The sequence below is a fragment of the Acipenser ruthenus genome, chromosome 15, assembly GCF_902713425.1.
Source record: "Acipenser ruthenus chromosome 15, fAciRut3.2 maternal haplotype, whole genome shotgun sequence".
NCBI lineage: Eukaryota > Metazoa > Chordata > Actinopteri > Acipenseriformes > Acipenseridae > Acipenser > Acipenser ruthenus.
This window is the reverse complement of record NC_081203.1, coordinates 18,567,674-18,579,892: the sequence shown is the minus strand read 5'-3', so window position 1 is coordinate 18,579,892 and position 12,219 is coordinate 18,567,674. Positions and strand designations below refer to the sequence as shown.

General features: G+C 42.7%; 1 protein-coding gene across 1 annotated transcript; it reads right to left on the bottom strand.

Annotated features, from left to right (window-relative positions):
• Positions 1 to 5,014: 5,014 nt before the first annotated feature.
• LOC117422681 (tetratricopeptide repeat protein 9A) lies at positions 5,015 to 11,977 on the bottom strand. The gene is made up of 3 exons (XM_034037936.2): positions 11,020 to 11,977; positions 6,596 to 6,778; positions 5,015 to 6,135 (listed from the first exon to the last, which is right to left on the bottom strand). The coding sequence occupies exons 1-3, from the start codon at positions 11,507 to 11,509 to the stop codon at positions 6,056 to 6,058; spliced, it is 753 nt and encodes a 250-aa protein (XP_033893827.1). The 5' UTR covers positions 11,510 to 11,977; the 3' UTR covers positions 5,015 to 6,055.
• Positions 11,978 to 12,219: the final 242 nt, after the last annotated feature.

The following is a 12,219-nucleotide window of genomic DNA, read 5'->3' as shown; positions in this document are numbered from 1 at the left end:
GCTAACCTGCACATGTGGGTCCAGTTAAGTTTACCAGCCTATTCCATTTCCTTCCACTTCTCATAAAACATAATTGCCTCTCAGACTTCAGATGGTTATTCTGCTTCAATCAGGTGAAAATACAAACTGCAATTTGGCACTTTGGTGGCCTCACATTTTACTGCAGGCTCGTTTTCAGCTTTTTTGTGTCAATTTATTGAATTTTGTTGTCTGCTTTTACCAAAGTGTGTCAAGCAGGGTTGGGGTCAATTCCTGGTTTTCAATTCCCAATCCAATTTCCCATTTATTTGTAATCAATTCCGACACATAATTCATAAAAATTGCAATTAGCTGCATTCTGTTAAAATGTGCTTCTCACAGTGGCAACACATTACTTCCATTGAAGTCCCTGATCGTCAATTAAATTGGCTTCAAATGAAAGCAGATGAACAATCACAACTATTGTGTCTCTAAAATATCAATTCTGATTCCTTCAAAGGCTTTGGAATTGGGAATTGATTTTAAAAAGGAATTGGAAATGGAATTGGAATGAAAAAACAGGAATTCACCCCAACTCTGGTATCAAACACAACAAACAGTGTTATCCCTCCAGGCTGGTGATTTCAAGTTGTTTTATGATTCAGGAGGTGCAAACAGGGGGCAGATAACTGTCTGTTTTTAAGAATAATCACACACTATGGCTAATCTTAATGTATTCTGATACAAACCATCGGACTATGTGACACAAGGACATTTCAGATCGGTTTATCGCATCAGTGCCAGGGTCTGTGTCGGCTTTATTGCCTGTTTGTATATCTAGCAGCAATTACTGCTCTTTAAATCTCAAAAGCAAAATGCATTGTTTCCGGCCTGTGAACCCAATATCAAATTACAATATTGCTCTTTGTAAAATTCAGTGTGACACCCAAGAAGCCTGGAGTTGGCATAGCATCGACTCCCTGAGGTGCCTGGCTGTCTTGCAGGATTGTGATTCAGGGTCAATGCGTTAGGTAGAGAATTGTTGCCCCACATGCAACACAAGCTCTTCCCACGGATGCTCGATTGGCTTGAGATCCGGGGATTGCACTGGCCAATGGGAGCTGTGTGGTGTGCCACCATCCTGAAAGGTGATATTCAGTACTGTGTATCCAGCATGTTATTCAGACTTCTAGGGAAATCAAAGCAGCCCCCTAGTTTGCATATGCAAACGCCCTAATGAATGCACAGTGTATGTTAGGAATACGTTCAGCCCTAATTCTTCTCACTTCCACCTGTTTTTTGTGAATCTAGTCTTTCATACCTGCTGCTGACAGTGTTACGGCAGGTGTGCTGTTATTGTACTGTGATTATTACCATTATTAAGCATGAAGCCCTCTCTCTTTGAAGTCCTTTGGAGAGAGCGGTGCATTGTGCCCTGCCAGCTGCCAGCCGCCTCACACCTCCTAACAGGGAACAAGTGTGTCAACATGGAGCCCTTGAATTATTCAGCACAACATCTGCTGAGTGGAGCAACAACCCACTCCAATTCCAGAGACTGAACTGCATTCACACTGCATTACAAACACCAACTCCACGAGACTGGACTCACACTACATTACAAACACCAGCTCCAAGAGACTGAACTGCATTCACACTGCATTACAAACACCAACTCCAAGAGACTGAACTGCATTCACACTGCATTACAAACACCAGCTCCAAGAGACTGAACTGCATTCACACTGCATTACAAACACCAACTCCAAGAGACTGAACTGCATTACAAACACCAACTCCAAGAGACTGAACTGCATTCACACTGCATTACAAACACCAACTCCAAGAGACTGAACTGCATTCACACTGCATTACAAACACCAGCTCCAAGAGACTGAACTGCATTCACACTGCATTACAAACACCAGCTCCAAGAGACTGAACTGCATTCACACTGCATTACAAACACCAACTCCAAGAGACTGACCTGCATTCACACTGCATTACAAACACCAGCTCCAAGAGACTGAACTGCATTCACACTACATTACAAACACCAGCTCCAAGAGACTGAACTGCATTCACACTACATTACAAACACCAGCTCCATGAGACTGAACAGCATTCACACTGCATTACAAACACCAGCTCCAAGAGACTGAACTGCATTCACACTGCATTACAAACACCAGCTCCAAGAGACTGAACTGCATTCACACTACATTACAAACACCAGCTCCATGAGACTGAACTGCATTCACACTGCATTACAAACACCAGCTCCAAGAGACTGAACTGCATTCACACTGCATTACAAACACCAACTCCAAGAGACTGACCTGCATTCACGCTGCATTACAAACACCAGCTCCAAGAGACTGACCTGCATTCACACTGCATTACAAATACCAGCTCCAAAAGACTGACCTGCATTCACACTGCATTACAAACACCAACTCCAAGAGACTGACATGCATTCACACTGCATTACAAACACCAGCTCCAAGAGACTGAACTGCATTCACACTACATTACAAACACCAACTCCAAGAGACTGACCTGCATTCACACTGCATTACAAACACCAGCTCCAAGAGACTGAATTGCATTCACACTGCATTACAAACACCAGCTCCAAGAGACTGAACTGCATTCACACTACATTACAAACACCAGCTCCAAGAGACTGAACTGCATTCACACTGCATTACAAACACCAACTCCAACAGACTGAACTGCATTCACACTGCATTACAAACACCAGCTCCAAGAGACTGAACTGCATTCACACTGCATTACAAACACCAACTCCAAGAGACTGAACTGCATTCACACTGCATTACAAACACCAGCTCCAAGAGACTGAATTGCATTCACACTGCATTACAAACACCAGCTCCAAGAGACTGAACTGCATTCACACTACATTACAAACACCAGCTCCAAGAGACTGAACTGCATTCACACTGCATTACAAACACCAACTCCAACAGACTGAACTGCATTCACACTGCATTACAAACACCAGCTCCAAGAGACTGAACTGCATTCACACTGCATTACAAACACCAACTCCAAGAGACTGAACTGCATTCACACTGCATTACAAACACCAACTCCAAGAGACTGAACTGCATTCACACTGCATTACAAACACCAGCTCCAAGAGACTGAACTGCATTCACACTGCATTACAAACACCAGCTCCAAGGCAATCGTTACAGCTTCTGTATTTCATTATTTTTCCCTTTGAGTTTTTTGTCCATAACTATTAAATAACCAATGCTAAAAGGAACTTAGTCAATTCAATGATAGTTTTTTTTCTTTATTTTGTAAAAGACTTCCAGGAGTTTTTTTTTTCTTTCAACAGTTCTAAATTCATCGGGGCATGTGCTTTGTTATATTGTCTGGAATGTGAACGGACTGGCTCTGTCTGTCTGGTGCTGATCTGGGGTTCTATGTGTTGAGGCTTCCTGAAAACTATCCAAAGCAAATAACAGCACAGACGGAAATCACAGTGTGCTGTACCTCAGTAAACTGCACCATGAGCGTGCTAAAGGACCTTAACACCAGTAGGATTGTACAGTGTTCATGAGATACTGGGTATTTTCAGGGGTATATTATCATCGTTTATCAGTTACCTAAAATCAGAAACCTGAATGTAGGATTTGGGAAACACTGACAGCAGTCTCTCTCCCCCCTCCCCAGCACAATCACACTGAGTTTCAGTCTCATTGCTGGCAGAAGTGTGCAATTCAGGAACAGAAGGCTGAGTCACATTGGGGTAACAATCTTCACACTCCAGCCCCCCCTGCGGTACTGCGGCACATCCACAGAATTTCATCGCTGTACACTATTGAAGGGTAGCGTCTAGTGCCATGTTAATTGAGTTTTTAGATTGCTATTTTATGTTTGCAATCATTCTCAGTGATCCTGGGTACTGCTGCGCCACTATTAAGTTAGAATTTCTCTCTAATTTTGCCTTTACCTGCTTTGAGCTTGTCTGGAGAACCCTAAGTGGCGGCCCTGAAAAGGTTTTCTCAATCCATTCAGATCAAGTGACAATGTGATCTTTCAGCTGTGCCAGCTCCACCTAACATCTCCCTGTCTATAAATATGTAGAGTAGGCGAGTCACATGGTTTGAATGGACTGAGGACTCTCCAGGCAAGTGCAAAACCAGATTTAGAGAACAATGACAATAACTATGCATGATATAGGAGCTGCAGATCCCAGAACTTTTCTGTAACTACATTCTGTGCAGAGCTAAAAAATCCCAGTCAGATATGGGCATGACTTGTACAGCATTGACTGTGTTTCTCATGACTTGTACAGCATTGACTGTGTTTCTCATGACTTGGTATTGACTGTGTTTCTCATGACTTGTACAGCATTGACTGTGTTTCTCATGACTTGGTATTGACTGTGTTTCTCATGACTTGTACAGCATTGACTGTGTTTCTCATGACTTGGTATTGACTGTGTTTTTCATGACTTGTACAGCATTGACTGTGTTTCTCATGACTTGGTATTGACTGTGTTTCTCATGACTTGATATTGACTGTGTTTCTCATGACTTGGTATTGACTGTGTTTCTCATGACTTGGTATTGAATGTGTTTTTCATGACTTGTAAAGCATTGACTGTGTTTCTCATGACTTGGTATTGACTGTGTTTTTCATGACTTGTAAAGCATTGACTGTGTTTCTCATGACTTGGTATTGACTGTGTTTTTCATGACTTGTACAGCATTGACTGTGTTTCTCATGACTTGGTATTGACGGTGTTTTTCATGACTTGTACAGCATTGACTGTGTTTCTCATGACTTGGTATTGACGGTGTTTTTCATGACTTGTACAGCATTGACTGTGTTTCTCATGACTTGGTATTGACTGTGTTTCTCATGTCTTGGTATTGACTGTTTCTCATGACTTGTACAGCATTGACTGTGTTTCTCATGACTGGTACAGTATTGACTGTATTTCTCATGACTGGTACGGCATTGACTGTGTTTCTCATGACTTGTATGGTATTGACTGTGTTTTTCATTACTTGTATGGTATTGACTGTGTTTCTCATGACTTGGTATTGACTGTGTTTCTCATGACTTGGTATTGACTGTGTTTCTCATGACTTGGTATTGACTGTGTTTCTCATGACTTGGTATTGACTGTGTTTCTCATGACTTGGTATGGACTGTGTTTCTCATGACTTGTACAGCATTGACTGTGTTTCTCATGACTTGGTATTGACTGTGTTTTTCATGACTTGTACAGCATTGACTGTGTTTCTCATGACTTGGTATTGACTGTGTTTCTCATGACTTGGTATTGAATGTGTTTTTCATGACTTGTAAAGCATTGACTGTGTTTCTCATGACTTGGTATTGACTGTGTTTTTCATGACTTGTAAAGCATTGACTGTGTTTCTCATGACTTGGTATTGACTGTGTTTTTCATGACTTGTACAGCATTGACTGTGTTTCTCATGACTTGGTATTGACGGTGTTTTTCATGACTTGTACAGCATTGACTGTGTTTCTCATGACTTGGTATTGACTGTGTTTCTCATGTCTTGGTATTGACTGTTTCTCATGACTTGTACAGCATTAAAAATGAGAAGAACTCCAATCCATTGAATCAATACAGTTCACCCACCGCAGTGTTGAAAGCTTGTGTTTTAAAAGTTAATGACCCCCCTGTCTGGTGCTCCACAGCAAAGCTGTTTTCCATTAGTGGATGTACAGCTTGTGAGAAGCAGAGCACTGCAGTTTAAGCTGATGCCTTTAAGTGTCTGTATTGATTTTTGAGTAGGACAGCTCTGTGTGGGTAGTGAAAAAATAAACCATTTTGCAAGGAAGAATATGAATGTGGATAATTTGTTACTTACATAAACAAAGGACAAACAGTGCTAACAGTGACTCAAAACAACCCCAAAACTCCACATGCCAGGCTCTGCCCCAGTTCCGCCCACCTCCCCTCAGCCATTGGAAACCGCAGGCACATATCCAATCAGTGTCCAGAGTTGTGACTGGTTGATGAAGCAGCTTTCAGAGCTCACAGACGCTGCTCCTGGTGTGTTCCCATAGCAACAGGCTCTGTTTACAAGGCCTCCTCCTGCCGCTGAGCAGAGCGACGGAGTTTCATTTCCGTCAGCTGGATGTAGCGGATAACATTGGTATCTACAGGAAACAGCACGGAGAGAAGGGAGAGAGTGACAGGAAAGCATAGTCAGGGTTATTTAACCTCTGCACCACTCATATCACTCACAGGACGGGACGCCTCAGAGGAAACGTGCTGTCCAAGGCCTGGAGCTGAACAGGAAACTCACCAACCTCACTGCTTCCCTCCCTCCCAGTCCTTCAGCTCTAACCACTAGGTCACACTGCTTACCTTCCAGTTTCTCAGCTCTAACCACTAGACCATACTGCCCACCCAGTCCTTCAGCTCTGAACACAAGGCCACACTGCCTCCCTCCCTCCCAGTCCCTCAGCTCTATCTATTAGGCCACACTGCTTCCCTCCAAGTCCCTCAGCTCTCACCACTAGGCCAGTCCCCAGGGGTTTTAGCCCCACCCATGTCAGTGTGTCTCAGTGACGGCGGCCTAGGGCTGGGATGCTGGCAGACTGTGCTGACACTGACCTGTGGGCTGCTGTTTCCGGGCCTCCTTGAGGTAGTGCAGGGCCTTGTGGTAGTCCCCCAGGTGGTAGTAGGCCACTCCAGAGCGGTACAGAGCCTTGAAGTTCTCCCCTTCCTTCCTGAGCACCTTCAGACAGTACTCCTTCACTCTCTCGTAGTTCACCAGCTCCATCTGCAGCAGACAGGCTGGGGGGAAGGGGGCGAGGCACAGCCAGAGTCAGTGCGTTTTATAGTTAATTCCCATTCGCTGTCCAAGCCATATGTTAGAGAGATATCACATTAACACAAACTGTTTTAAAAGCAGAAACCAGTATGCCAGTAACATACATTCCCCACCAGCCATGGCTGTAAATACAAAATTAAGAGCTTTCTGTAATGTGAAGAAGTAGATTAGCGTGGCCTGAACCACTGTATTTGAAAAAGTTCCTGACTTAACATGCGTACAGGCAGACAGGCAGTGAGATGCCTCCATATACCTTCAGATTCTGATACTCTCAATAGCTTGTGGTAAAGAATAAATCAAGTTAACAATGGACTATTGATTATTTTGTAAAAAAACTCAAATGAAATGAGATAGAGAGGGCCTGTATTCAAATCTATAAAATGCCCTTGTTCTTCATTGAAGAACCATTTGGTGAATCACGCGCTCTATTGTATCATGATACAAACGATACATCCCTTTGTTATGAGATGATATGTCATGTAAAGAAAACAGCTTGATTCATCGATACACAAGGAATTGTTCCACCCTGTTCATCATCCAAGCATTATCCCCAGTCTCATAAATCAGTGTGGCACTGCATTTTGAAAAGCTCAGTTAAACAAAAGTATGTGCTACATATTAAAGGTATTTCCCATGTTGTTCCAGTCTCTAAACCCTGTGCATTATGCCACTGGAATCCTTTCTGTTCTGAAGTCCTCTACATTTCTGATGCACTTTACTCCAGCAAACACAATCCAGTGCGTGGGTAGAGATCAATAAAGGAATGAAACAATTACACTTCAGCACCGCACTCTGCTCCAGGGCAGCTATACACACAGACAGGGAGCCCTTCTTAAAGTCTACTAGCTAAGGTTTTGGAATCTACACCGCATTTTCCTTCAGTGCCTTTTCACAGCTCCCCATGTCATCGTGTTTTTCATTCCTACTAAGTTTTCTTAATTTTGAAAGTTATGTTATTAGCTCATCCTCACGCATGTTGAATGCAATTTTATCAAATACGGGCATTAGACATATAGTATTCATTAGCCCAACCAATCAGAGGCCAGAACTCACATAGATGTGTAAAGGAATGTCCGTATCAAGTTCCACCCCACTTGGGTGAGTGCTTTTCACAACATAGTTAATAAACCTAGGTGGACATGTTCACTAGAACCCAATACTGGGGGTATAAACTTCTGAACTGTACTTCAATTTAAATATACTTATTAAAAGTAAATACTCATAATTAGTGCTGGAAGAAATATTCTAACAAGCACTGCTTGAATGTGTTTGGTGGCAAAAAATTACCATGTTAGTATTCAGTCATGAACCAGTCATGAATGCATCAATGATATCTGAAATAAATTCTATGACACAGAAGAAATTGAATCTTTAACAGGTCAGTTGATCAGGGTAGCGGGTTTATTTCACTCCCAGAGATTTTTTTTTACTGTAATATTGGTACAAACTGTATGTTCGTTTTACAGCTAATTCCAAATTTAAAAACATTCAAATATCTGTTTGCATTTTGAAATAATATTTGAATGTGAAAAAGCCATATCAGTCCCAGCCCTAGCGATAATTCATATTGTATATTGACTTCTCTAGCGAAGGAATCGGTCAAGTTAATTACTGCTTTTAAAAATATTCCATTAGGGAAGTGGAAACTGTGCTACTTGGGGTAAAACACGAAGGGACGTATTTTCAAAGAGTTTCCTCCAGTCTTTAATTAACTGTTTTATGAAAGGAGAAAGAAAATCATGTTGATGCATCAAAATGAAAAACACATTGAGAGCGTAAAATCTAGCAGCGTGGTTCCAGGTTTTGTATATTGATTTCGGTTTTTTCCCTCTTTCAAAACGTAGGAGTGAATTAAAGAGTGGAGTAAACTCTTTGAAAATAGGTCCCTAAGTCCCTTGACTATCACATTCAAAAACAATGGAATTACAGGCTGGAATTCCTTCCTACTGCTGTAATTGTGAAAGCCCTGCTCCTGTACAGACAGTAGCTGTTTCAGGAGAGCTGTGCTGAAGCTGCTGCTGTCACTGAGATACGATCAGGGTCACACTCAGGGGTCAATGACATTCCTGCCATGATCACTCGCCTCTCACCCAAGAGCTCAGGCATTGATTTTATACTGTTTGCAAGTTAAAGAAATTGAGTTCAATTAGGACTTTCATGTTATTTCTATGCACACACATGGGGTAGGAAGAAATCTGATCAAATCTAGTTTCTGTTTTTATCAAACTCTCAACAAACATATTTGAATATACTTCAGTTCAATACACAATGACAGATTGAAAGACTTCTACTCGAAACACGTGTCACGACACTGATTACCTTTCTATTAGCATTTCTAAATCCAGCGCGGTAGAGTATTTAAGAGTGAATACAGGGATGGAAATAAGACTCCTGTTGCAGAGCAGTTTGATCCATTCCTGGTGTTACTTTGAGTTTAATAAGACACGTCTGAGCTTGTTACCTATAAACTGTGGCTAATCAAGCTGGTAGTAAAACCTGGAATGGGTGAAACAGCTGTGCAATAGGAGTCTTATTGCCATCCCTGGATAGTACAGAATTAAGAAACCCATTTAGTCACTAGTTAAGAAACGTGTGCTTCATTTCGAATCACAACATTAATGACGGGATCTGTCGTACCTCATTTCATTTGTTTACACTGTTTCCAGGTGAAATCTAATGTCAAAACAATCAGGCTTCAGTGGGTGAAACCCTCAGATCAAATCTTCTAGCTACAGTGTTCAGAGCTGTGGTTTGGTTAAAATAATATGGCTGAATCACATAAGAACAAAAGAACCAAATCTATGAACGACAGGAGGCCATTTATCATCAAGTCTCGTCCAGTTCCTAGTAGCTGATTGATCTAAAAACTTTGTCAAGCTGGATCTTAAAGGATCCCAATGATTCAGCGTTAACAACATGACTAGGTAACCCGTGTAATAGGCTCGCCCCTGTCTGTGTGAAGAAGTGTCTCCTCCCTTCTGTCCTAAGTCTGTATCCACATCATTTCCACTGTGTCCTTAGGCCCTGGTTTCTGTGCTGCACTTTAATTACTGGTTAGTGTTTACTACATCAATTCCTTTTCAGATTGCAAAGACTACAATCAAGTCCTCCTTGATTCTTCTTTGTTCCAGGCTAAATAGATGTCGTTCTTTCAGCCAATCTTCATCGCTCACTCCTTGAAGCCCTCGTTTCCATGATGCATCAGAAAGAGACCAGACCGAAGAGCTGGCCTTCTGAACATCAAGCAGTAGGGTACCAGGAAGCAGCCGTTTTACAATAATAATTAGAATGACAAATGTACATTGATTCCCCCTTGTTGCAAGCCTAATTTGGCCCTTTGAGAATGAAAGACCAATTAAACACCTACCTCTGTAACGTATGTTTCATTTAAAGACCTCATTGATTCTGGCCTCAGCATAATTTGTTCTGGTAATTTATCACCGTTACTTAAAAGGTCAAGTAACAGGAGCTAAGCAATTCAGGGAGAGATCTGGCATACAGTTGAAAGGATTCTCCTATTTACTCCATGGCCATTGTATAAGGACAACACATACTGCACTGGGATCTGTAACCAGGATCTCAGCTCTGGCTCCAACCACTACAGCCCTCATCATCATCTCTGGTTCTAACCACTACAGCCCTCATCATCATCTCTGGTTTTGATAAGTGATCATCAAAGAAAGTATTCAAGCATGTACATTTTGTTGGAGGACCGATTATTTTTAATTATAAAAAATACAGTATCTTTTATTTAACCCTTTGTGTGCTGGTTCAGGGATCCCAGAAGGCAAGGTCTGATTAGACAGTGTTTCTTCTTAAACAAAAACAACAACATCAAAGCTATACTTTGAGTTTATTTTAGAACATAAATAAATAAAGCACACAATGTGTAAAATAAATACATAAATAAACTGTAAGCACAGCTAGTGTAGGCTACTTAACATAAATGTAACCCTATTACAGTAATGATAATAAATCTCATACATGGCCCGTGTGGTGTTTGCTGTACTAAATTGGACTGCATACCATATTAAATTAAGAGGCTGTTATTTGAGTGGTCGTTAGAACATAGCTGTCTGTCTGTCTGTCTGTCTGTCTGTCTGCCTGCCTGCCTGCCTAACTGTCTGTCTGTCTGTCTGCCTGTCTGTCTGTCTGTCTGTCTGTCTGCCTGCCTGTCTGTCTGTAGTCACCGATGACACGTTACCTGCCAGGCTGTTGTAACACTCGACCTCGGCGTTCTCCACCATCTCCTTCTGCTCCTCGCTCAGCCCCGGCGTACCCCCCTGCGGACGCTCCGCTGAGGACGGACACATCGTGGTAGCTTGATCCCCGAGCAGCGTGTGTAGCGCTTTCATGTCCAGTAGCGCCCTGTGGTACTTCCCGATGGATTCCCTGTATTTCTTCTCCTTGTAGCACTGGGTCCCCTGGCTCTTGAACTCCAGCGCCCTGTGGAGCAGCTGCGCCGGCTCTGGGTGTCGCTGGCCGGGGTCTCTCATGAGGCTGGAGCCGTGGCAGCGATAGTGCTGCTGCTGCTGGTTGTGATGGTACTCAGGACGCGCGGGGTCTCGGCTGCTGTTGGCTGGCAATGCGTTGCTCTGTTGTAGCAGCCTGGACACACTGCCCCTGCCGCTGCCCGAACCCAGTACCACTGTGCTCGCGTTACCGTCTTGTACCACTGCCCGACTGGGATGCATCTTCCTAACCCCCCGACTAGACAGACAGCTCTAGTGTGAGACCCGTGTTGTCCTGTGAGCTGGGCGGTAGTGTTTTTTTTCCGGTAGTCAGAGTGCTTCCTCTCGCTGCTCTGTTCAGTTCTGTTGCATGTTGATGCTTGTTGCTGTTCAGACTCCCCGCTCCTCCCTCTCCATGACTATTGGATTTGGTTTGTTTTGCTGATACAGTTGCTTCGTTTTATAGTTTCCAACAACACCTATTTTGCTCTTTTTGATTAGCTGACACAGAACAGACTTTCCTGATGCCAGATTAAAAACGCATCGTAACCTGATGCAGCCGGTTTGTTGTTTTGTTTTCTCCAGAAGAGAACTATGCAAACATCCTCCGATATGAAACTAAAACATGTCAGGAGCTGCCTGCCTCATCATCGCGTCTCAATGCAAGCCCCGGCCAGGCGTATTGCTCTGCTGTCAGTATCTCAACGAGGAGTCATTGACCCGTTTCACATGCGATTCTGAAGTGAAGTAGAGCACGCGCAACTTTATATTGTTTGCATTTTACATCGATAATCATAAATAAAACGTGTCACTTTTTTACATTCTGGTATTCTACTGTTAATATTCGGGCCAAATCTTAATGCAGCGGATTAGACAGATTACCATCATTATTATCGATGCAAGACTCTGCAACACTGTATCGGCTGGTTTCACGGACCGCTATTAGCACTAAT